We start from the raw sequence: 26,858 nt of genomic DNA, 5'->3' as shown, positions 1-26,858 counted from the left end.
AGTTGTCTTTCTGTTTTATTCATCATGAGTCAAGAACAAACCCCTAGGAGTCACCAGTGTCCCCTTTAGCTTTGGGTTGTGACCATCTAGCCAGGATGGATTCCTGATAGTCTCCAAGCCCTTCAAACTCAACATCAGAGTCCTCCTCCGTGGCAGCTTCTTCTGGACCCAAAAAGTCCTGTAAAACAAGGTCCACACACAACCGATACTATGAGTCAAGGTCTGTGTCTATGTTTGTTATCAATCGTAAGGTTACATACAACCTTTTATTAAAGGGGAATTCAAAATGCCGTGTTGTGCCTACAACCCTGACGACTCAGTGCAAGACATTTAAAGAACGGATCGTCTTATTATGTTATAGCGTTACAGGCACAATATGAAATTATGACTTCTCATTGAAGTTCCCCTTTAATTACCTGAAACGGCATTATCCTACCTCATCAGACTGCAAGTAGTTCTCTGCAAATGCCAGCATCTGTTTCAGCAAGGTGGTATGGTTGTAGTACCTCAATGCTTCCTGTTGAAACGGAGCCAAATGATTCTTTCATGTTCACTTTGGACACAATCTGCAAGCCTAGTTTTACTTTTTCATAAAGCTTGTTAGCCTCAATTCCTTGCATTTTTCAATGAATCACTGCCCTAAAAAAAGTTAAGTATAACAAAACACGAAATGGAAGTGTCTACAGACTGAATTATTTCACGTCTTTGTGATTTGGTCTTTTTCCCATAATGCCTGAGTCGAGGCAAACACTGTTTATGCGCTTATGTACAGAGTGGAGGCCTGCGCTGAGCATTTGCATTCCTAGATCACCATGGTGATTTTGAACAGAGCAGGGGATTGTCCAAGTCTAGGATTCCTATTGCTAGGTCGGAGACTGAGAAGCGGAAGGCCTAATTCCAAATCAATCCCTAGCTGCCTATGTATTTCCTTCCTGTCTCTGAAGTTACTAGTCCAATTCCGTTTCTCCCCGAAGTATGCACTCATTTACTCCCACGTTTGGTTTTGGGGAAGCCTAGGAGGAGCACTACAGGTTGTAACAAAACAAGCGCAAAATCCCATAGTTGAGAAGGCTGGATTAGTGAAAGCAGTTTAATAGAAAAAAACCTTGCTTTTATTTATCCAAATATATACGGATCTGTAAATACCTCAATGAAGTCTAACAGGAAGGATGCATTGGCTGTCTATTTCAATTGGTCTTTCCAGTGATTCCTCGTAATCTATCTCCTCGCCTCCTTTTCAGCCATATTGGAGTAGGTCCTTTGTCGCTCCCTTCCGACTTCCTTTTCCAATGGGTTTAAAGAAAGAGGCGATGTGAGGAATGTTGAAAAGATGAATAGAGCCATTCTCTCACCACTCTGGGTGTGAAGCTGTGGTCATCCAGGCCCCACTGCTCTCTGTAAGACTGGTAGTATAACATATTCTGCCTCATGACCTTGTCCTCAGGGTCAAAGAGCACGTAGCTGGACGCACAGGGGGCCGCACTGCGGGCATCATTTACTGTTTTGAGAGGAGAAGAATAACTTGTCCTTTTATTTGGACTCTTTCGTTTAGTCCTGATACATAGGTTTGACATTATTGTTAATCAAAGTAAGATGGTGGATAATACCTACATTATACGACTATGGTTGGTACTTACACTTATAATAAGCAAATTGCAGGTAGTGATACATAGTGGCGATGAATTTCTCCACAAAGTAGCCACCAACATTTGGCATTAGGTTTTCCTCACACTTCACCTCGCATCTCAGTGCATCAACATAGGCATCTGTGAAAGAAAGTGGCAAAATGAGTTTAGTCCTAGTAGTCATTCCAAGTCATGGTACATAACTAATTCAACCAGAATTGAGGCTACTCATGGGTTTATATAATCTGGGTCTGTATAGCCAAATATAACCCACCTTGACCTCCCTGAGGGACCACCATCTCTGGCACCGTCATTTAAAACCACTCTCACATTTATAGACCGAGCTATGGATGCAAGGACTGACCATCCGTGATATCAAAATTATACTTCTAACCATGTTTTGAAGCTATACAGTGTTTTGTTTTCAATTACATTGTATACAAACAATGGAGCATTACAGGCTAATATGTTGGATTCTGATGGGGTACGACAATAACCTCATGAGGCATTTAGAAGATACTCTTCAAGAATCAATAGGCATATCATTAATTTAAAAGTCCAAAAATCGATGTAGCAATCGCAAATTGCCCCCCCCCTTTTTTTTAAAGAGCTTTTCTTCCATTTCCAGATTCTAAGATTGCAACTTTGTTTGGCCCAGACTTTGTTTTGGAAAACACTTAGCTTCTCACTGTTAAAAAAAAAAATCAAACATGTATATAGCACATTCTTCTAAGGAACCCTGGTTTTACCTGGGTCTGCCTTCAGTGTATTTGGGTCTTAGTGAGGCTGCAGTAGCCTACCTGCCAGTGTGGGGTACAGGTCTTTAGTTTGGGGGAGGTCGGCGTCGCAGGCCCCCTGGCACATGGCCTGACACAGGCTGTACTGCTGGAGGTACTGGCTGAGGGCCTGCTCCATGTGACTGATACTGCTGCTGAAGTCCTCAGAGTTGAACAAGGTGACTGCTTTCAGGAAGCTGACCTTGGGGGTGACAGGGTAGTGTGGATGTCAGGGTTGGGGGTCAGTTTCATTTGAGTTAATTCTGGAAGAAAACTGACATTTGGAATTACATGGAATTGATCCCAACCCCCCCCCCCCCCCCTGAGTGACGGGGTATTGTGAATATTAGTGAACCTGTGGTGACGGGGTATTGTGAATATTAGTGAACCTGTGGTGACGGGGTATTGTGAATATTAGTGAACCTGTGGTGACGGGGTATTGTGAATATTAGTGAACCTGTGGTGACGGGGTATTGTGAATATTAGTGAACCTGTGGTGACGGGGTATTGTGAATATTAGTGAACCTGTGGTGACGGGGTATTGTGAATATTAGTGAACCTGTGGTGACGGGGTATTGTGAATATTAGTGAACCTGTGGTGACGGGGTATTGTGAATATTAGTGAACCTGTGGTGACGGGGTATTGTGAATATTAGTGAACCTGTGGTGACGGGGTATTGTGAATATTAGTGAACCTGTGGTGACGGGGTATTGTGAATATTAGTGAACCTGTGGTGACGGGGTATTGTGAATATTAGTGAACCTGTGGTGACGGGGTATTGTGAATATTAGTGAACCTGTGGTGACGGGGTATTGTGAATATTAGTGAACCTGTGGTGACGGGGTATTGTGAATATTAGTGAACCTGTGGTGACGGGGTATTGTGAATATTAGTGAACCTGTGGTGACGGGGTATTGTGAATATTAGTGAACCTGTGGTGACGGGGTATTGTGAATATTAGTGAACCTGTGGTGACGGGGTATTGTGAATATTAGTGAACCTGTGGTGACGGGGTATTGTGAATATTAGTGAACCTGTGGTGACGGGGTATTGTGAATATTAGTGAACCTGTGGTGACGGGGTATTGTGAATATTAGTGAACCTGTGGTGACGGGGTATTGTGAATATTAGTGAACCTGTGGTGACGGGGTATTGTGAATATTAGTGAACCTGTGGTGACGGGGTATTGTGAATATTAGTGAACCTGTGGTGACGGGGTATTGTGAATATTAGTGAACCTGTAGTGACGGGGTATTGTGAATATTAGTGAACCTGTAGTGACGGGGTATTGTGAATATTAGTGAACCTGTGGTGACGGGGTATTGTGAATATTAGTGAACCTGTGGTGACGGGGTATTGTGAATATTAGTGAACCTGTGGTGACGGGGTATTGTGAATATTAGTGAACCTGTGGTGACGGGGTATTGTGAATATTAGTGAACCTGTAGTGACGGGGTATTGTGAATATTAGTGAACCTGTAGTGACGGGGTATTGTGAATATTAGTGAACCTGTGGTGACGGGGTATTGTGAATATTAGTGAACCTGTGGTGACGGGGTATTGTGAATATTAGTGAACCTGTGGTGACGGGGTATTGTGAATATTAGTGAACCTGTGGTGACGGGGTATTGTGAATATTAGTGAACCTGTGGTGACGGGGTATTGTGAATATTAGTGAACCTGTAGTGACGGGGTATTGTGAATATTAGTGAACCTGTAGTGACGGGGTATTGTGAATATTAGTGAACCTGTAGTGACAGGGCATTGTGGATTGATATTAGGTTAGGGTCAGATTGTAGTGGATTTTGTAGTACCTTTTTCCACCTCTCCTTTATGCTCACCTCATAGGGGCATTCCTCGTGGTCAATGAGATAGCCCTCCAAGTCAAACTCTCTTTTGTATTGGTTCATGTGCTGTGTCATGACCGGGTCCTCTGGGTTTCTCTGTAGATAGGTGTGGGCTGACGCCAACGCCTTCTGGGGGTCATCCATCTGGGAAAAACATAACACAGGCCAAGCAGTGAGGCAAGTGGTGAAGGCCCTGTTGGAATACTCTTAACTTGGATGAAGGAAGGACGCATTTTACCACTGATCTAACATAAGACAATTGGTGATAGCAATGCTGTAGATTAGAACGCTTGCTAACATCAATCCAGTCATGTCAGATCAATGATTACATCAAGAAAGGGAGGAAATTACAATTTGAAGAGTATTCCAACAGCAGTGGGACAGATACTGTATGTAGACAGGGGAATCTCAATTGTCCAAAGCGGTTTCCTCTCTTTGTATCTTTTCCATCATTGGAACTGATGTGATGTGTGGCACGACTTTGGGCTACTTTGAGCTGTCTAGTACATTTACAGATGCGTAATGGGTTTGCTTTAGACCAGTGGTCACCAACCTTTTCTGAGTCAAGATCACTTTCACAAGGCAAAAAGCATGCTAAGATCTACCGCTCTTTTTTTAAACACGTCTTTAAAAAAATGTACATTAACCTAATAAAAACAGTTCTTTAAAAAACAAAATTATACTTTGTTTTTATTGAAGAACACAAAGAAAGTACAAATAAAGTAAAATGAAAGAACAACAAAAAAGATCTGGCAGATATAGTGCACATCATACCTTCATCATATTAGTTACATTGACATGTTTCAATTAGACCTTTTTCAAGTACGAAACCCATTTTCCCCAGTGTTCCTGACCTCTCTCCTCTTGTGTTCTTAAAGCAAAGGTCATACGCTCCATGTGGTGTATTTCTTTTACAATGTCTATCCATTGTGTCACTGTGGGAGGGTCTTTTTGTAGCCATTTCCTAGTGATAGCCTTTTTACTGGCTGCCAGTAGGACCTTCAAGAGGTACTTTTCTCTACGTTTATAAGGTATTTTTTCCCCCTGAGAGTTCCCAGTTGTCTTGAACACACTGAAGTCGGAGATTTCCAAGTTACCAGTTGTTTTGAACACGTCATTAGTCTCAGAGGAGGTAGGGAGAGAGCATCAGAGGGTCCACCTCTCACGGTCCCTGCACTCTCTTTCCTTTCCTCTCGGGTGAGACTGACCAGAGAGGGGGACACCTCGATATAAAATAGACATGACAAGCTGCTAATAATAATAAAAACACAGGGCTATTGATACACTTGGCTACTCATTCAATGCAGCTGCAGCGAGACTGGGGGTAGGCCGAGTTTGAACCATTTAATTTGTCTGAAAATACAAAATGGAAACGCAATGCCTGCGCAGGGCTTCTGAATCAAGTGCACCTACCAGCAACTACACAACACAAAAAAAGGAGCACAAGCCTTTATGCCTTCGTCGTTGGCTTTTCTACAGAAATGTTTGGTGATTGACTAGGAATGCCTCGAAGGACTAGTTGGCGACCACCGCTTTAGACTATTGATATGGCAGCAAGGATGGTTTATTTCTGAAATATCACAACTTTGAGGGCAAACGGAGCAGATAATATTACAACCTTGTCACATCTGTATTTGGGAAGTTTCTTCCATTCTTCTCTGCAGATCTTCTAAAGCTCTATCAGGTTCGATGGGGAGCGTCGCTGCACAGCTATTTTCAGGTCTCCAGAGAAGTTTGAAGGGGTTCAAGTCCGGGTTCTGGCTGGGCAACTCAAGGACATTCAAAGACTTGTCCCGAAGCCACTCCTGTGCTGTCTTGTCTGTGTGCTTAGGGTCATTGTCCTGTTGGAAGGTGAACCTTCGCCCCAGTCTGAGGTCCTGAGGGCTCTGGAGCAGGTTTTCATCAAGGATCTCGCTGTACTTTGCTCCGTTCATCTTTCCCTCGATCCTGACTAGTCTTTCAGTCCCTCCCGCTGAAAAACATCCCCACAGCATGATGCTGTCACCACCATGCTTCACCGTAGGGATGGTATTGGCCAGGTGATGAGCGGTGCCTGGTTTCCTCCAGACGTGACGCTTGGCATTCAGGCCAAAGAGTTCAATCTTGGTTTCATCACACCAGAGAATTTTGGCAAACTCCAAGCGGGCTGTCATGTGCCTTTTACTGATCAGTAGCTTCCGTTTGGCCACTCTACCGTAAAGGCCTGATTGGTGGAGTGCTGCACAGATGGTTGTTCTCCCATCTCCACAGAGGAACTCTGGAGCTCTGTCAGACTGACCATCGGGTTCTTGGTCACCTCCCTGACCAAGGCCTTTCTGTCCCGATTGCTCAGTTTGGTTGGGCACCGAGCTCTAGGAAGAGTCTTGGGGGTTCCAAAGTTCTTCCATTTAAAAATTACGGAGGCCACTGTGTTCTTGGGGACCTTCAATGCTGCAGAAATGTTTTGGTACGCTTCCTGTGCAATCTGTGCCTTGACACAATCCTGTCTCGGAGCTCTAAGGACAATTCCTTCGAGCTCATTGCTTGGGTTTTTTGCTCTGACATGCACTGTCAAATGTGGGACCTTATATAGACAGGTGTGCGGCTTTCCAAATCATGTCCAGTCAATTGAATTTACCACAGGTGGACTCCAATCAAGTTGTAGAAACATCAAGGATAATCAATGGAAACAGGATGCACCTGAGCTCAATTTCGAGGCTCATAGCAAAGGATCTGAATACTTAACCAATTTGTAAGTCGCTCTGGATAAGAGCGTCTGCTAAATGACGTAAATGTAAATGGTTATGGCATTGATTTTGTCAAAAAATGTATCTTCCACTTTCCTCAGTTGGACCTAACTGTCAAATTGCGGGAATTCAGATTGCTTTCTGGGGTGCTGAATCCACTTGTAGCCTATATTTGCTTACCTTTCATGTGGCAAAGTCACTACTGACCTTAACACCGATAGGTTATTTTTTTATTTTACCAGGTAGGCCAGTTGAGAACAAGTTCTCATTTACAACTGGTCAAGATAAAGCAAAGCAGTGCGACACAAACAACACAGAGTTACACATGGGATAAACAAACGTACAGTCAATAACACAATAGAAAAATCTATATACAGTGTGTGCAAACGTAGTAAGATTAGGGAGGTAAGGCAATAAATAGGCCGTAGTGGCGAAATAATTACAATGTAGCAATTAAACACTGGAGTGATAGATGTGCAGAAGATGAATGTGCAAGTAGAGATAAGACTCCAGCTTCAGTGATTTTTTTTCAGTTCGTTCCAGTCATTGGCAGCAGAGAACTGGAAGGAAAGGCGACCAAACAAGGAGTTGGCTTTGGGGGTGACCAGTGAAATATACCTGCTGTAGCGCGTGCTACGGGTGGGTGCTGCTATGGTGACCAGTGAGCTGAGATAAGGCGGGGCTTTACCAAGAAAAGACTTATAGATGACCTGGAGCCAGTGGGTTTGGCGACGAATATGTAGTGAGGTCCAGCCAACGAGAGCATACAGGTCGCAGTGGTGGGTAGTATATGGTGCTTTGGTGACAAAACGGATGGCACTGTGATAGACTACATCCAATTTGCTGAGTAGAGTGTTGGAGGCTATTTTGTAAATGACATCGCCGAAATCAAGGATCAGTAGGATAGTCAGTTTTACGAGGGTATGTTTGGCAGCATGAGTGAAGGATGCTTTGTTGCGAAATAGAAAGCCAATTCTAGATTTAATTTTGGATTGGAGATGCTTAATATACGTTTGTTTATTCCATCTGTAACTGTGTTGTTTTTGTCGCACTACTTTGCTTTATCTTGGTCAGGTCGCAGTTGTAAATGAGAACTTGTTCTCAACTGGCCTACCTGGTTAAATAAAGGTGAAATAAAAATAAATAAAAAATGTGAGTCTGGAAGGAGAGTTTACAGTCTATCTAGACACCTAGGTATTTGTAGTTGTCCACATATTCTAAGTCAGAACCGTCCAGAGTAGTTATGCTAGACGGGTGGGCGGGTGTGGCCAGCGATCAGTTGAAGAGCATGCATTTAAGTGCAGTTGGAGACCACGGAAGGAGTGTTGTATGGCATTGAAGCTTGTCTGGAGGTTTTAACACACAGTGTCCAAAGAAGGGCCAGAAGTATACAGAATGGTGTCATCTGCGTAGAGGTGGATCAGAGAATCACCAGCAGCAAGAGCAACATCATTGATGTATACAGCGATATACTGTTATAGCGATATACTGTATATTTGTAAGTAGTAATGGTGAGTGGACATTCCCCCTTTCTCTTTATATTGGATCTTTTTCCAGCTCATGTGAAAAGTTTGGATGTGCTTAACCATAGTAGTCCATGTTGTCTTAGGCCTAATATTATATGCCCACAGGGAGCAATTATGGTGCCTTTAACTGTATTTATATAGTCTATTTAAAACCAGTTGTTTCGTTTTATTGGAATTGATTAGATTTTCACTGTCTAAGTCTTATCAATAGTGAATTTAATCTTGCTTATTAACAACTTTTGGCATTTCCATGGCTCAGATACAATACATGTTACAGTAGGCCTTTATCAGTGCGAATGCTATGTTAACAATATATTTCTAGATAAAAACATGTTCAACATATTTAGCAAATATGGGATAGGCCTACATTTTTGTTGTTTCTGTAAACTATTTAACAAAGTAGGCTATAATGGACTAGTAGGAGTTGATGACAATGCAACACATAAAATACCATATACACAACTTGAAGCAAACACATATTTAGCCATGGCTAAATTGGCCAATGAGGGGTTAAGCCTCAATACAACTTAAATTTGTATATTCATCAAAACTCAGGCCTTTTGCGCCACCGCGAGCTACTGCGCTCATAATTCTAGTTGTGAAAATAGCATAAATATGTATTTCTGAGACCAAAATGTGACTTACCTGGACATGAGCAAAGTACATGTAACGGTAGGGCGACCTATTATCGAAATCATCCATAATCTCTTTTCTAGGGTAAGGGAGCGAGAGCGCAGGGAAGTGCGTCCTGCACTTTTTCAGGCATGATGCTCGCATTAAAATGCGCCAGAAGATCTGCATATCCCCGGTGCTGCTGGCCATGACAGGCTCCTGTAACTGTACATGACTGGCATTACAGTTTTGTATGCAGTATGTCACGCTGTCTTTCAGAAGCCGATGCAGGCGTAAACTTAATTCAATGAATTTGATACAGTCCGTCCAATTTTCTGAGGCATAATTGTCCAAGCCTTGTGCATACGCAGACTCGATTGGCATGAGCTCCTCTTGTGGGAAATGTCTAAAGTTGTAGGTGTCATACTGCGCGACCACTACAGTGGCAATAAAACACAACGAGATTGAGAAAATAGTTCCTTTTACGCGTTGGAGATTGGCGACCATGATAAGTGCATTCATCCAAGTTGCGCATTTGTCTCCTCTCTAGCCAATAAAACGGGATTGTGTTTTTCCATTTACTTTCAGGGAGAGGTGGGCTGGCAAACCGCTTAGGGGTCTTGGGGAATTCACGAGTTGGACAGTTGTAGCCCGTGGTCTCGGATTTCTAACTGTCATATCGGAACATGTTTAGTTGTTCATTTAAAACGCTTTCCACGTGCGTAAAAATAAATGTAGCCTAGTTTACAATTCCATTAGCTGAATGTGAACGACGGTCTCTTCAGGCTACTGGGCCACTGGAGATAATTTAGGCAGAGATCAGCTTGTTGCGTGACAGTAGATGGATTAAATAGGACGTATGCCTATCTGTTTAGGATATTTATCAAAGTAATTCAACTCAATCTATATTTAAGCATACAATTGCCTCTACCAAGAGGTCTGAATGGCATAGGAGGTAGTGCACTTACCTTGACTGCAGAATAGCTGGTTCAGGACCTGGCTATTACCCCTCATTAAATCACTGCAATGGTTAGTTGCCTAGTTAAAAAAAAGAAAATGGTGGCATAACCCTATACGAAAAGTCTATACGAACACTCCTGACCTGAACAACTATATATAATTTCAGAATTGGTTAAATATTAGATTTTGGTCATTTGTTTTACTGGTCAGGAGTGTCGTTACAGCCTCTCCCTAGCCAATAACTTTCAAAACGTCATTACGCTTCGAGCCACATGCTCTGACAATGCTCATTGCACATGAGTTTGGCATTGATTGTTTGCATAGGAGAGACCTATAGGGCGACTGACAGTGAAACCAGTCATAGAACGGCCACTGCTCATCGACGCGCTGAGTCTGAACAACACCACTGCAAACTGGAGACTGTCCACGTTTACAACATTCCTTGCCAAGAGGGAGAGAAGCCCCCCCTCTTCTTTAGGAAAAATCCTGTGCAACTCGGTACACAGGGTTTAGTGTAGTGTAGAAACGAGTGAATGAGTGTGTTTCAAGACTGATGCAGGCCTATAAATTACTTATAGAAATAGTTTAATACTTTTTTTATCAAGTTAAAATCCGTTTTTTCAGGATTCATTCTTATTTATAATGTTTGCAAGCAGTCTTTTACTTTTACTGTTGAAGACGTGGTCGTACGTTGGATGCAATCCCACGATTGGAGATGTAGTCGTGGACAGATATTCGATACCAAAACTTTGTCCCAGAGAAGTAAAAAGTGGGGATTATGTTCGTTATCACTACAATGTGACATTCCAAGATGGAAAAACATTTGATTCGAGGTAAGATACAAATAATCATCATCTTTGTCAAGACTTTTAAGCACTGAATAAAAATGTGTTGATGTCCGTTAAATTTTGTTGATGTAGCCTTTCTTTGGCAAAAATTGTCGCATTATAATCATCTGTAGGCTAATATATTCTGCAGTCCTGACTGAAGTTCCATAAGTGCGTGCATTACTTTGTAGCTATCCTAAAATAAAGACAATTATGTTATCATGTATCCGGCTATTGTGTATCGTAAATATTATGTATGTAATAAAGCAAAATAATGATATGCAAAACATGGAAATGATTTGACTGCAGCTTGCCTTTCGTATAGCGTAGGTAGGCTACAGGCTTTGCAGAATGGAACGCAATCACGGCCATCTTTTGAAATGGTTACAAACTAAAAGCAGTTGAATGAACTAAGGTACTCATTCGCAAAAGGAATAACAATTCTTTTAATGCATCAACTTCATTACAAATGAATGCCAAGAAATAGAGTAATGCCCTATTCTTTCTGCATAGGCCTACTATTTGCTGTCTAACTCTGTCATCCTTTCATGTCCTGGCCTGCTCAGCTATGAGAGGGGAGCTGCGTCGGTAGGACAGACAGGCCAGGGCCGGCTCATCGCTGGCATCGACAAAGGGATCCTGGGCATGTGCGTCAACGAGAAGAGAAAAGTCACCGTGCCCCCACACCTTGCCTATGGCAGCCTTGGTGCAGGTACTCTACACCGAGTTATATCGTTTACTTTACCCTGTAATGTCCTTAATTCAACAGAATGAGAGCTAAAATGGCCACCAAAGTGGAATTTGGTGATTTCAATTTTACAAAATTGGTATATACTTGTCATAAGTGTTTCTAATGCCTTAGTGCCTAATGTCTTATAATGAACTTGACTTATTAGCCATTGTATTGCCATATAGGAAAACAAATACGTTGATTTAACATTATAGGGCCTTATAAATGGTTTTAACAAGGACATGTAATGTTACAGTATTAAATTCACTGGTAGGCAATTACAGCACCCTCATTGAGGCATTATCAAAAAAAATCTAAAGAATAAGTCAATAAACGTTCAAAACATATTTATGCATCTAAAAGGCGTATAAACAATTTGACTTTTTTTAATCTAATTGTCTATTTGAATGTATTATCATACTTTTACTACTTATTCACTGTCAGGTGATGTGGTCCCGCCCGACAGCACTCTGGTGTTTGACCTGATGCTGTTGGACATGTGGAACAAGGCTGACCTGGTCGTGACCGAAACCGTCAGCAGTCCCCGGGACTGCAAACGCTCTGTGAAGCGCACAGACTTTGTGCGATACCATTTCAATGGTACACTTCTGGATGGGACCCCCTTCGACTCCAGGTGAGTCCACTCCTGGACAGGGAGTGAAAGAATGAGGGTCAGGGTGGACAGATGGTAAGGAACCCAGTGGTCATGTGGGCTGAATTTCGACCCATTGGATTTATTTTATGAATAAATGCATTGTGAAATCAGGGTGACATCTTATTTAAAGGGTACAGACATAAGGACTTCATAACTCATCCATAAGCCATACATAACACATGTCAACAACCACAAGTTGACATAGGATGTCTTACGTAGACCGACACAAGTGCCTTCAGAAGGTTTTCACACCCCTTCACTTTTTCCACATTTTGATGTTACAGCCTGAATTTAAAATGGATTACATTTAGATTTGTTTGACACTGGCCTACACACAATGTTAAAGTGAAATTACGTTTTTCAATTTATTTTTAAAAGTAATAAAAATATGAAATGCGAAATGTCTTGAGTTAATAAGTATTCAACCCCTTTGTTATGGCAAGCCTAAACAACTTCAGGAGTGAACATTAGTTTAACACATCACATAGTAAGTTGCATGGACTTACTGTGTGCAATAAGGGTAGCATGATTTTTAAATGACTACCTAATCTCTGTACCGCACACATACAATTATCTCTACATCATTCAAATCTGTTGCTTTGTGAGAAGGTGTTAAAGTTCCCTCACTCGAGCAGTGAATTTCAAACAAAGATTTACCCACAACGACCAGGGAGGTTTTCCAATGCCTCGCAAAGAAGGGCACCTATTGGTACATGGGTAAAAATAAATCTGACACTGAATATCCCATTGAGCATGGTGTTAGTTATTAATTACACTTTAGATTGTGTATTAATACACCCAGTCACTACAAAGATACAGGCGTCCTTCCTATTTCAGTTGCCGAGAGGAAGTAAACCGCTCAGGGATTTCACCTTGAGGCCAATGGTGACTTAAAAACAGTTGAGTTTAGTTGCTGTAATAGGAGAAAATTGAGGATGGATCAACAACATTGTACTTACTCCACAATGCTAATCTAATTGACAGAGTGAACAGAAGGAAGCCTGTAGGGAAAAAAATATTACAAAACATGGAAAAATCCTAGAGGAAAAACTGTTTAGGTTGTAGTATTGAGGTAGTAGCATCATGTTATGGGTATGCTTGTCATCAGGAAGGACTAGGGAGTAGGTCAGGACCAAAATAAATATGAGAGCAAAGCCCAGGAAAAGTTAGAGGAAAATCCGCCTCAGTCTTCTGAAAACGTATTTATTTTTTATCGAGACAATTACACCAATTTGTATGCCAAAGACACACCAGATTGGCTTTCCAAGAGGTGTTGAGTGTTCCTGAGTGCTCTAGTCTGTCCTGACTAAAATTTGCTTGAAAATCAGAGACAATGTTTGAATATTGCTGTCCATCAATGATTCCCAACCAAATTTAATGAGCAATATTGACAGAAACAATTGATATACAGTTGAAGTCGGAAGTTTACATACACTTAGGTTGGACTCATTTTTCAAACACTCCACAAATTTCTTGTTAAAAAACTATAGTTTTGGCAAGTCGGTTAGGACATCTACTTTGTGTATGACGCAAATAATTTTTCCAACAATTGTTTACAAACAGATTATTTCACTTATAATTCACTGTATCACAATTCCAGTGGGTCAGAAGTTTACATGCACTAAGTTGACTGTGCCTTTAAACAGCTTGGAAAATTCCAGAAAATGATATCATGGCTTTAGAAGCTTCTGATAGGCTAATTGACATAATTTGAGTCAATTGAAGGTGTACCTGTAGATGTATTTCAAGGCCTACCTTCAAACTCAGTGCCTCTTTGCTTGACATCATGGGAAAATCAAAAGAAATCAGCCAAGACTTCAGAAAATAAATTGTCGACCTCCACAAGTCTGGTTCATCCTTGGGAGCAATTTCCAAACGCCTGAAGGTACCACGTTCATCTGTACAAACAATAGTATGCAAGTATAAACACCATGGGACCACGCAGCCGTCATACCGCTCAGGAAGGAGACGCATTCTGTCTCCTAGAGATGAATGTACTTTGGTGAGAAAAGTGCAAATCAATCCCAGAACAGCAGCAAAGGACCTTGTGAAGATGCTGGAGGATACCGGTACAAAAGTATCTATATCCACAGTAAAACGAGTCCTATATCGACATAACCTGAAAGGCCGCTCAGCAAGGAAGAAGCCACTGCTCCAAAACCGCCATAAAAAAGCCAGACTATGGTTTGCAAATGGGGACAAAGATCATACTTTTTGGAGAAATGTCCTCTGGTCTGATGAAACAAAAATAGAACTGTTTGGCCATAATGACCATCGTTATGCTTGGTGGAAAAAGGGAAGCTTGCAAGCCGAAGAACATCATCCCAACCGTGAAGCACGGGGAGGGACTGGTGCACTTCACAAAATAGATGGCATCATGAGGTAGGAAAATGACGTGGATATATTGAAGCAACATCTCAAGACATCAGTCAGGAAGTTAAAGCTTGGTCGCAAATGGGTCTTCCAAACGGACAATGACCCCAAGCATACTTCCAAAGTTGTGGCAAAATGGCTTAAGGACAACAAAGTCAAGGTATTGGAGTGGCCATCACAAAGCCCTGACCTCAACCCTATAGAACATTTGTGGCAGAACTGAAAAAGCGTGTGCGAGCAAGGAGGCCTACAAACCTGACTCAGTTACACCAGCTCTGTCAAGAGGAATGGGCCAAAATTCACCCAACTTATTGTGGGAAGCTTGTGGAAGGCTACCCGAAACGTTTGATTTAAGTTAAACAATTTAAAAGGCAATGCTACCAAATACTAATTGACTGTATGTAAACTTCTGACCCACTGGGAATGTGATGAAAGAAATAATAGCTGAAATAAATAATTCTCTCCACTATTATTCTGACATTTCACATTCATAAAATAAAGTGGTGATCCTAACTGACCTAAGACAGGGAATTTTTTACTAGGATTAAATGTCAAGAATTGTGAAACTGAGTTTAAATGTATTTGGCTAAGGTGTATGTGAACTTCTGACTTCAACTGTATGTTGCCCCTAAGAGTTGTGCAAAGTTGGTAGATCCCTATTCCAAATAATGGTTGCCAAAGGGGCTTCCACCAAGGATTAACTCTGGGGGGTGGAGATTTATCCAATTATGATATTTCAGTTTTATAAATTTTCTTAATCATATAAAATGTTCTATAACGGTCTTTCACTTTGAAAATGTGGAGTAGGATGAGTAGATCTGTAGGATTTTTTATGTAATCCTCTTTTTCTTTTGTTGTTGATGTTATTATAAGGCAGCAAAATGTGAAAAAAGCTTGAGGGAGTGTAGACTTTTTATAGGCACTGTACATTACAATTATGTTGGCATAAACATCCTATGTCAACTTGAAGTTGTTGACATTTGATAGTGACATAATGAAAACAACAACTTGTGGTTCTTATGTCTATACCCTTCAAATTAAGTGTTGCTACATTCGACAGTGTTACATTTGGCCACTGCTGAAACTAACCAGAGGGGCATCATCTGACAACAAGCGACTAGTAAATGACTACCAATGATTTGCTGCTACTGCAGCTGGGATTTATTTCACGTCATGACGTTGTCTGGAAACCCGACGTTGAATTGCATGGAATTCTACATCGGGCAGAAATGAGCGTTTGAATCAGGAAAGTTACCTCTCACAACGTCTACAAGCCAGAATGTTGAATAAAATGATATTTGAATGTACTTTGTCCTTCGGTTGGTCCTTACAGCGGTAGGAATATGAGACAATATATCCACAGGGAAGTATAATTGCATCAACTTGTCAAAGCGCTGGTAGTGCTTTCAGATTTCTATCACCTGAAGCATGCTCACAAGATAATATATGCACGAGAGACATGGATACTTGCCGAGCTCATGCACATGTTTACATGGTTCTGCGCATGCTTCAAGTGATAGAAATCTGTTGATGTAATCATACTTTCCTGGGGATATATTGTCTCAGATTCCTAGCTCCAAATAACCAATCACACAGACAACTGGTGAAGTACGCTAAAATATCATTTTATTGAACATTCTTGCTTGTAGAGGTCATGAGAGGAAGTTTCCTGATTCAAACAGTAATTTCAGCCAATTTAGAATTATATGCAATTCAACGTCAGGTTTCCAGGCAAATCATGAAGATGAATGGTGCCGAATATCACACAACTCTGAAGTCAACTGAATCTCCGTCCAAATAACAGTCCTGTCTGTGTGTGTGTCTGTACTGTGTTATCCAGGTGTGTGTTAAGAGGAGGAGGATGTGTGTGTTTGACTTTGCGCTTGTGTGAGCCCTACGTAGCTACAACAAGGGGCAGACCCACGACAGCCTGGTGGGGGAGGGCTGGCTGATCAAAGGCATGGACGAGGGCATACTGGGCATGTGCGTGGGGGAGACCAGAAACATAATTATTCCACCCTTCCTGGCCTATGGAGAGAAAGGATCTGGTAAGTACAAGAATGGAAGGAGGGGATACAGTTATGCGAGAGGTGGGATGGTTGTGGGATTCATGTTTTCTTTTTACACAGGTCGTATTCATTAGGCAGCGAATGGAAGACAGCGGGAGGGTCTTAAACAGGGAGGAACTACCTGGACTTGTCCAATAAGAAATGCTCGTTTTCGTTTGCCGTTGCAAACCATTTTACTATGGTGTGTCCTGATGAATGTAAAGTAAGTAGCCTTGCACGAGCCAAGGCCGGATCATCTCCTGTTTCTGTTGGGTGAGGCAGCTTGATGTATAGTACACTCCTTGGACAGGATGCTAGTCAATCGCGTCCAATTTTTAGTCTTTCGTATGACTCGGACGATCGAATGCCAACCTTCCAATCTCAGGGCGGACACTAACCACAAGGCCACAAATGAATATGACCCTGGTTAAATTTACGACCTGTTTTTCCAAAATGGTAAGAAATCACTTAAAAAAATAGCTTGTGTTGAAGGGTTTAATTGATTCCTCTACCCGTTTTAATCAGCATTGACGTCTCTCTACCTATAGGTCCACATAAATAGACTGAAAAACAGTCTATAAACAGCAGTCAGATTCAGTGATCCCTCCCATCTGTGTACTGTACAGTCGTGGCCAAAAGTTGAGAATGACACAAATATAAATTTTCACAAAGTCTGCTGCCTTAGTTTGTATGATGGCAATTTGCATATACACCAGAATGTTATGAAGAGTGATCAGATGAATTGCAATTAATTGCAAAGTCCCTCTTTGCCATGCAAATGAACTGAATCCCCCAAAAAACATTTCCACTGCATTTCAGCCCTGCCACAAAAGGACCAGCTGACATCATGTCAGTGATTCTCTCGTTAACACAGGTGTGAGTGTTGACGAGGACAAGGCTGGAGATCACTCTGTCATACTGATTGAGTTCGAATAACAGACTGGAAGCTTCAAAAGGAGGGTGGTGCTTGGAATCATTGTTCTTCCTTTGTCAAGCATGGTTAACTGCAAGGAAACATGTGCCGTCATCATTGCTTTGCACAAAAAGGGCTTCACAGGCAAGGATATTGCTGCCAGTAAGATTGCACAAAATCAACCATTTATTGGATCATCAAGCACTTCAAGGAGAGCGATTTAATTGTTGTGAAGAAGGCTTCAGGGCGCCCAAGAAAGTCCAGCAAGCGCCAGGACCGTCTCCTAAATTTGATTCAGCTGTGGGATCGGGGCACCACCAGTACAGAGCTTGCTCAGGAATGGCAGCAGGCAGGTGTGAGTGCATCTGCACGCACAGTAAGGCAAAGACTTTTGGAGGATGGCCTGGTGTCAAGAAGGGCAGCAAAGAAGCCACTTCTCTCCAGGAAAAACATCAGGGACAGCCTGATATTCTGCAAAAGGTACAGGGTTTAGACTGCTGAGGACTGGGTTTTAGTCATTTTCTCTGATGAATCCCCTTTCCGATTGTTTGGGGCACCCGGAAAAAAGCTTGTCCGGAGAAGACAAGGTGAGCGCTACCATCAGTCCTGTGTCATGCCAACAGTAAAGCATCCTGAGACCATTCATGTGTGGGGTTGCTTCTCAGCCAAGGGAGTGGGCTCACTCACAATTTTGCCTACGAACACAGCCATGAATAAAGAATGGTACCAACACATCTTCCGAGAGCAACTTCTCCCAACCATCCAGGAACAGTTTGGTGATGAACAATGCCTTTTCCAGCATGATGGAGCACCTTGCCATAAGGCAAACGTGATAACTAAGTGGCTCGGGGGAACAAAACATTGATATTTTGGGTCCATGGCCAGGAAACTCCCCAGACCTTAATCCCATTGAGAACTTGTGGTCAATCCTGAAGAGGCGGGTGGACAAACAAAAACCCACAAATTCTGACAAATTCCAAGCATTGATTATGCAAGAATGGGCTGCCATCAGTCAGGATGTGGCCCAGAAGTTAATTGACAGCATGCCAGGGCAGATTGCAGAGGTCTTGAAAAAGAAGGGTCAACACTGCAAATATTGACTCTTTGCATCAACTTCATGTAATTGTCAATAAAAGCCATTGACACTTATGAAATGCTGTAATTATACTTCAGGATTCCATAGTAACATCTGACAAAAATATCTAAAGACACTGAAGCAGCAAAACTTTGTGGAAATTAATATTTGTCATTCTCAAAACTTTTGACACGACTGTATGTTGTATTTGCCACCTGTTTGATTGATCTGATTGGTTTATTGAATAAGACCCAGTCTATATGTATCCAAAATCCAGACAGACTGCTTCTATGTAAGCTCTGTTGGAATGCATTTATGCTGCATATCCAATGAGGATTTACCCCAGTGTTTTACCCAGAGCCTTGCCTTTGCTTGGAGCCAAAGCGAGGTTACTTTTCAGCTTGCATTTACATAACAATGTGAACTTGAACACCTCACAAAGCAACAGACTTGAATGATGTCGAGGTTGTTGATTCTGTTCGCCACAAGTCTATAGTGTCTTTAATTATTTATAATTTTTTTTAAAGGTGTAATTTTTGTAAATTACTGTCACACTCCTTTTTTTCACATTACAAAAACAAAAAAACGTATACATACGAACAATAATTTACAATGACTACATCATCTGCCCCGACCTGCCTGCTCACACCCCCATCCCTGCATTATTGTTTGCCACTTGGTCTTAAATTGTACCAATTAGTTTTTCTCTGTCGCCCATGCTATTTCAATATTTAAATAATGAATCATTTGATTTTTTCCATTGTGTCAATGATGGCTGATTGATTGATTGATTATTTATTTAACTAGGCAAGTCAGTTAAGAACAAATTCTTATTTTCAATGACGGCCTATTGGGTTAACTGCCTTGTTCAGGGGCAGAACGACAGATTGTTACCTTGTCAGCTCGGGGATTCGATCTTGCAACCTTTCGGTTACTAGTCCAACGCTCTAACCACTAGGCTACCTGCCGCCCCAAGTTTTTAAGTATCTGTTTTTTCAAAATGAGTGATGAGAAAAGAACCATCCAGCCCATTTGGGTATCTCATTACAGCCCCACATGTCATGTCTTGAAATATGCAGAAAGATGTATTAAAAGTAAGTTTATATTGGAATACTTCCCACAGCCAACTTTCTAGCTCCACCCACAACTTCCAAACTTCGTAGCGTTCCCAGAAAGCATGGATTTTTTAGTCATTATTAGTTTGAGACATGAGACATGACTCTGCCATTGTGCTGTAGAATTTGTGAATTCTGTCTCTTGTATAATACATTCTATACATTAGTTTGTACTGGATTAAGCGTACATCATTTCGTTAGTTACACTCCAACTTTCCCTCCATCTTATGCCAACATCAGTTCTTTTTAAATCTTGGTTCCAATATTTTATATTTTTCTTTTTTCCCCAAATCAAATTTTATTGGTCACATGCACATGGTATTGTGAGTGTCGCGAAACGCTTATGCTTCTAGATCTGACAGTGCAGCAGCATCTAACAGGTAATATCTAACAAATTCCACTACAACACCTAATACACACAATATAGTAAAGGAATGGGATGAGAATATATAAATATAAAATATATGGATGAGCAGTGACAGAGCGGCTAAGATGGAATAGGATGATAGTAGGATACAATATATACATATAAGTACTGCGAGATATGTAAACATGTGGCATTATAAAAGTGACTAGTGTTCCATTTATTAAAGTGGTCAATGATATCAAGTCTGTAGGTAGGCAGCAGCCTCTCTGTGCTAGTGGTGGCTATTTAACAGTCTGATGGCCTTGAGATAGAAGCTGTTTTTCAATTTCTCTGTCCCAGCTTTGATGCACCTGTACTGACCTCGCCTTCTGAATGATAGCGGTGTGAACAGGCAGTGGCTCGGGTGGTTGTTGTTCTTGATGATCTTTTTTGCCTTCCTGTGACATCGGGTGTTGTAGGTGTCCTGGAGAGCAGGTAGTTTGCCCCCGGTGATGCGTTATGCAGACCACACCACCCTCTGGAGAGCCTTGCAGTTGTGGGCGGTGTAGTTGCCGTGCCAGGCGGTGATACAGCCCGACAGAATGCTCTTGATTGTGCACCTGTAAAAGTTAGTGAGGGTTTTAGGTGACAAGCCCCATTTTTTCAGCCTCCTGAGGTTGAACAGGTGCTTTTTTTCTTCTTATAAGAGATTGTCAGTTGGATATGCTCTCTGCAAGATTTTGTAGATTTTTCCTATCATCTGAATGTCCTTTTCTGACTCAAATAAGATTCCCTCAAGGTTGGTCCGATGTCCAATCATAATTGTGATATAACTTTTAAGTTCCTTGTATTTGAAACTATATACATTGGTCAGTCTAAAATTACTTTTTAATTCTGCCTTGAAAATAAATGTATTTCCTGTTACCAAGTCATTTATGGTTTCTATGCCTTTAGTTTTCAATGTGGGACAATTTAGCGATGAATTCTGAAAAGCTATCCGAGGATTATTCCGTGTGAGGTTGTGTTTCTAGGGAGTGATAGTGTGTCACACTCTTGATGGAAACACAAGAACACTAGAGCTAGCGCTAACATTAAACACTGGTGACACCCTGGTGTGGGGGTAAGTCGAATTGGAAAAGCACCATTACCATTGTTTGGTGCATTTGCAGCCGTCAATCAGCATTGATTACTCTTTAGACGATCAGACAGACATACTGCTTCTCTGTACAGCCTTTTTGACTGACTGCTTCAATCTCCTTCAGGTAAAGAGATCCCGTCCCAGGCCACCCTGGTGTTTAATGTCCTCCTGGCTGACCTACACAACCCCAAGGATGACATCACTGTGGAGAACCAGGTGGTGCCCGAGTTGTGCGCGCGCAAGTCTGTGGCTGGGGACTACATGCGCTACCACTACAATGGAACCTTCCTCAACGGGGTCACCTTTGACACCAGGTGAGCAATGTCCAGTTGTCATAGGCTGCGTCTCAGTAGTCTAAAATGGCATAATGAAAGACTGAAAATACTTCTTGAATGATTACTGTTTGACAATGTCTGTCATTGCTTGTCATATCGAATCCCTCCTCTCTCTACAGCTACCAGCGGAACAACACGTACAACACCTACATTGGGTTGGGCTACGTGATCTCTGGCATGGACAAGGGCTTGCAGGGGGTGTGCATCGGGGAGAGAAGGAGGGTCACCCTGCCCCCCCACATGGCCTATGGAGAGCAGGGAGCAGGTGTGGCTTAGTCCAGGGCAGATAGAGGGGCATCTTTTAAATGGTAGTTACAGTAGGTTGGTTAGGTAGTTAGCTTTTATTGGTAGTTACAGTAGGGTAGTTAGCTTTTATTGGTAGTTACAGTAGGGTAGTTAGGTAGTTAGCTTTTATTGGTAGTTACAGTAGGGTAGTTAGCTTTTATTGGTAGTTACAGTAGGGTAGTTAGCTTTTATTGGTAGTTAGTGGTCAGGGTTGTAAGCTCTCTCATTTGAATGATTTACATGTTAAAGGCCCAGTGCAGTCAAAACTAGGTTTTCCGGTGTTTTGTATCATATTGTACAACAGCTGATGAAACTAAAGACTGTAAAAGTGTGATTAAATATGATCATTGTATTTTCAACCAGGAAATAACAATCTAGACAGGACCTTCTAATCGCCAGGTTTGCATGGGCGGGAGTTGCTGCTTCCCTGGTGACATCACCAGGCAGTAAATTAGTTAATAGACCAATATCGGCTAGTTGTCAGCTTTTCCTTAGACCACTCTGTCAGTCCTAGCATAATTGTTGCTTGAGAAGTAGTTTTTTGCTAAAAAAGCAATTTCTGTACGTTTTAATGGAAACTATTACAGTAAGGTTCATTGTTACCCAGAAATGATTTGATATTGATATAAAATGGCTGCATTGGGCCTTTTTTAAATCCTATTTGTGTGGGAAGAATACACCTTAAATGTCTGATTTATTATGTATAATTATTACGTGCATACCTGTGTGAAATATGTAGAAATATGATTGTCTAAAATGTAACAGATAGCCCAATAGCTAGCTATAATTTAGGCACAACATTATATCAAATTATAGGATACATTATTCTACAGTATAGTTTATATTACTGACTGAAACCCAGTTTGACCTCTCTGTCTTGCCGTACCAGGTAAGGATATACCAGGCTCGGCAGTGCTGGTCTTCGACATCCATGTCATCGACTTCCACAACCCCAAGGACTCTGTGGAGGTTCATGTGACCCACAAGCCTGAGGTGTGTAACTTGACCAGCGATGTGGATGATCTAATCCACTACCACTACAACTGCTCTCTGCTGGACGGCACCCGGCTCTTCTCCTCGTGAGTACATTGACCAGGGTCGTGTTCATTCGGCACCAAACGGAAGAAAACCGATTGAAACCCTCATGTAGATCCTTTTGTATTGACGGTCTAATTAATTTGTTGTGTACTTCATTTTGATGATATCTTATCTCTAAAACGGTCGTCGTTGGAAAGGAAATACAGATTGAAGACTATGCAGTTGACAGACATGCTCCATATGTTGTTTTTACGTTCCCTTACCTGTGTTTATGTCCCTTGTGCTCAGGAGTGACTATGACAACCTGCAGGACACGGTGCTGGGGGCGGACAAAGTGATTGACGGTCTGGACGAGGGTCTGAGGGGCATGTGTGTGGGTGAGAGGAGGACTGTCATCATCCCCCCCCACCTGGGCCACGGAGAGAAAGGGGGTGAGAAAGACGTTCACCATGGGTCATCAGGGGAGGACAGGGCCACAATAAAATACAAACAATACGCTCCCTCAACTAAGAATGCACCAGCAGGACTATAATAGCACAATGACATACAGTAGAAGTGGGAAGTTTACATTCACCTTAGCCAAATACATTTAAACTCAGTTTTTCACAATTCCTGACATTTAATCCTAGTAAAAATTCCCTGTCTTAGGTCAGTTAGGATCACCAATTTATTTTAAGAATGTGAAATGTCAGAATAATAGTAGAGAGAATGATTTATTTCAGCTTTTATTTTTTTCATCACATTCCCAGTGGGTCAGAAGTTTACATACACTCAATTAGTATTTGGTAGCATTGCCTTTAAATTGTTTAACTTGGGTCAAACGTTTCGGGTAGCCTTCCACAAGCTTCCCACAATAAGTTGGGTGAATTTTGGCCCATTCCTCCTGACAGAGCTAGTATAACTGAGTCAGGTTTGTAGGCCTCCTTGCTCACACATGCTTTTTCAGTTCTGCCCACAAAGTTTCTATAGGATTGAGGTCAGGGCTTTGTGATGGCCACTCCAATACCTTGACTTTGTTGTCCTTAAGCCATTTTGCCACAACTTTGGAAGTATGCTTGTGGTCATTGTCCATTTCGAAGACCCATTTGCGACCAAGCTTTAACTTCCTGACTGATGTCGCTTCAATATATCCACATAATTTTCCTACCTCAAGATGCCATCTATTTTGTCCCTCCTGCAGGAAAGCACCCCCACAACATGATGCTGCCACCCCCGTGCTTCACGGTTGGGATGGTGTTCTTCGGCTTGCAAGCCTCCCCCAATTTTCCTCCAAACATAACGATGGCCAAACAGTTCTATTTTTGTTTCATCAGACCAGAGGATATTTCTTCAATAAGTACGATCTTTGTCCCCATGTGCAGTTGCAAACCGCAGTCTGGCTTTTGTATGGCGGCTTTGGAGCAGTGGCTTCTTCCTTGCTGAGCGGCCTTTCGGGTTATGTCGATATAGGACTCGTTTTACTGTGGATATAGATACTTTTGTACCTGTTTCCTCTAGTATCTTCACAAGGTCCTTTGCTGTTGTTCTGGGATTGATTTGCACTTTTCGCACCAAAGTACATGCATCTCTAGGAGACAGAATGCGTCTCCTTCCTGAGCGGTATGACGGCTGCGTGGTCCCATGGTGTTTATACTTGCGTACGATTGTTTGAACAGATGAACGTGGTACTTTCAGGCGTTTGGAAATTGCTCCCAAGGATGAACCAGACTTGTGGAGGTCTAAAAAAAAAAAGAAAACAATTCTGAGGTCTTGGCTGATTTCTTATGATTTTCCCATGATATCAAGCAAGGAGGCACTGAGTTTGAAGGTAGGCCTTGAAATACATCCACAGGTAAACCTCCAATTGACTCAAATGATGTCAATTAGCCTATCAGAAGCTTCTAAAGCCATGACATAATTTTCTGGAATTTTACAAGCTGTTTACAGGCACAGTCAACTTAGTGTATGTAAACTTCTGACCCACTGGAATTGTGATACAATGAATAAGGGAAATAATAATCTGTCTGTAAACAATTGTTGGAAAAATGACTTGTGTCATGCAAAGTAAATGTCCTAACCGACTTGCCAAAACTATAGTTTGTTAACAAGAAATTTGTGAAGTGGTTGAAAAACGAGTTTTAATGACTCCAACCTAAGTGTATGTAAAATAGTTTTTTCTATTATTTTTGTCTCTGCATTGTTCGGGAAGGGCACATAAGTAAGCATTTCACTATTAGTCTACACCTGGGTTCCATGCATTTGATACCGTTCCATTTCAAAGTGACACCATGTTCACTCATGTCTGCACTCGTGAGACACTCATGCATAAAGGCATTTCAGGTGCAGGTCATAATTTACTGTAGCCCCACTTATTTATGTATTCATAAAGCCTCTATAACAGCTGCATTGACATTGTTTTATGTAGCTGTTATAAAGGCTTTAAGAATGCATACGTAAAGGAGGGCTACAATAAAGTATTACCGTGGTACACATACCGGTGTTGCTCTTTCACACTCACTCACTGCCTCTCCTCCTCTCCTCCAGCCACTGGTGTGCCAGGCAGTGCAGTGCTTCACTTTGAGCTGGAACTGATGGACCTGCAGAAGGGCGTGCCGGAGGGCTACCTGTTTGTGTGGGTGGAGGACGCCCCGCTGGAGCTCTTCCAGGCCATGGACATAAACCAGAACGGAGAGGTGCCCATAGAGGAGGTATGCTATCTACCGCACAGCTGGAATAGACTAGTAGAAAATAATGGATCAGACCATCAATAATATTGATGGGAGTTATAAAGTACCGTCTACTCCATTTAAGTGCAATATATTTTCAGTCCCAATTCAATGACATTGGTTTTATAGCTCTTGATAACTGCATACTCTGGACCGCTGGTTTAGTGCCCACCTGCACGATGTCACACTAGTCCCAAGTGGTTGCATGAATTAGGAGTACACGAAAACCCACCCTTTTGAAGATTACCATATTTGATTGGGATCTCATGTGCTATTTAGCTAAACCAAACTGCTTCTGCAGACGTGTTCATGTAAAACAACGGTCAAGCTGTCATTTGTCATGACTCACACTAAACATGGCTGCTACTCCTCTTCACAACTCTCTCGTTTCTCTCTCGCTCTTCATCCAGTTTGGAGAGTTCATCATGCTGCAGGTGGCGGAGGGCAAAGGTCGTATGAAGCCGGGGGTGGACCCTGAAGAGATCATTGCTGACATGTTCAGGAACCAGGACCGCAACAAGGATGGGGTCATCGTCGCCGAGGAGCTCAAATTGAAGGTGGAGGAGGACAAAGAGAGGATGCACGAGGAGTTGTGATGAGAGTGCACACGTTGGTAGTGTTCAAGAACATACATTTTGTGCAGCAATTGGTCACCGACTGAGCAAACTGACTGATCTACAAAAAATAATGAGTAAGGATACAAAGTGATTTGTAGATCAGTCAGTCTGCAGTCTAACGCGCGCGCACACACACACACACACACACACACACTAGTTCCAATTCTCCGCCTTCGCCCCGAAGTGTGCACTCGTTCACTCCACCTCGTGGATTTATAATATAAAGCATTGGATTGGAGTGAACAAGTGCACAGTTCGGGGACAAGGGTAGATCCACTCGAATATTCGAGAATCGGACCACAGCCTCTCTCTCTCAGGGATGGATCACACACACACCTTAAAATATTCCAAGAGAGACCCTTTTTTATACAGTGATCCTTTAACAGGTGTCATACATTTTAGATGGGGGGGGGATAGTCTTACAAGAGTAATATTTCTGTGTTGCATGATTTGGTCATGTTTGATAAAGTGATGTAAAAGAAAACTAATTATGCGTTGACAAATCAACCTACCAAACCAGCACCTTATGTTCCTGATCTGATGTTTACACCAATAAAACCATTTTTAGAAAAATAAACCTCTTTT

The 26,858-nt window shown here is 41.9% G+C and overlaps 2 protein-coding genes across 3 annotated transcripts; one reads left to right on the top strand and one right to left on the bottom strand.

The window, feature by feature from the left end:
• Positions 1 to 2: 2 nt before the first annotated feature.
• On the bottom strand, positions 3 to 9,715 carry LOC106579166 (endoplasmic reticulum protein SC65). Of its 2 annotated transcripts, none has more exons than XR_006760752.1 (7): positions 9,147 to 9,715; positions 4,244 to 4,393; positions 2,426 to 2,603; positions 1,638 to 1,766; positions 1,147 to 1,498; positions 437 to 517; positions 3 to 178 (listed from the first exon to the last, which is right to left on the bottom strand). XR_006760752.1 is itself a non-coding variant. In XM_014158792.2 (7 exons), exons 1-7 carry the CDS (start codon positions 9,633 to 9,635, stop codon positions 44 to 46), a joined length of 1,308 nt encoding a protein of 435 aa, XP_014014267.1. In that variant the 5' UTR covers positions 9,636 to 9,712; the 3' UTR covers positions 3 to 43. The 2 variants fall into 2 exon arrangements, 1 of the variants encoding a protein (XP_014014267.1); XM_014158792.2 differs by having other exon boundaries at positions 1,353 to 1,498; positions 9,147 to 9,712.
• A 792-nt stretch (positions 9,716 to 10,507) lies between these two features.
• On the top strand, positions 10,508 to 26,850 carry fkbp10b (FKBP prolyl isomerase 10b). Its single transcript, XM_014158790.2, has 10 exons — positions 10,508 to 10,906; positions 11,467 to 11,612; positions 12,075 to 12,264; positions 16,561 to 16,706; positions 21,418 to 21,607; positions 21,748 to 21,893; positions 22,803 to 22,992; positions 23,240 to 23,382; positions 25,475 to 25,638; positions 26,067 to 26,850. The coding sequence occupies exons 1-10, from the start codon at positions 10,716 to 10,718 to the stop codon at positions 26,250 to 26,252; spliced, it is 1,692 nt and encodes a 563-aa protein (XP_014014265.1). The 5' UTR covers positions 10,508 to 10,715; the 3' UTR covers positions 26,253 to 26,850.
• The last annotated feature ends 8 nt before the right edge of the window (positions 26,851 to 26,858 follow it).

This window comes from Salmo salar, chromosome ssa19, assembly GCF_905237065.1.
Source record: "Salmo salar chromosome ssa19, Ssal_v3.1, whole genome shotgun sequence".
Lineage (NCBI taxonomy): Eukaryota > Metazoa > Chordata > Actinopteri > Salmoniformes > Salmonidae > Salmo > Salmo salar.
Note: the sequence above shows the minus strand (reverse complement) of the source record. Positions and strands in the feature narration are given on the sequence as shown.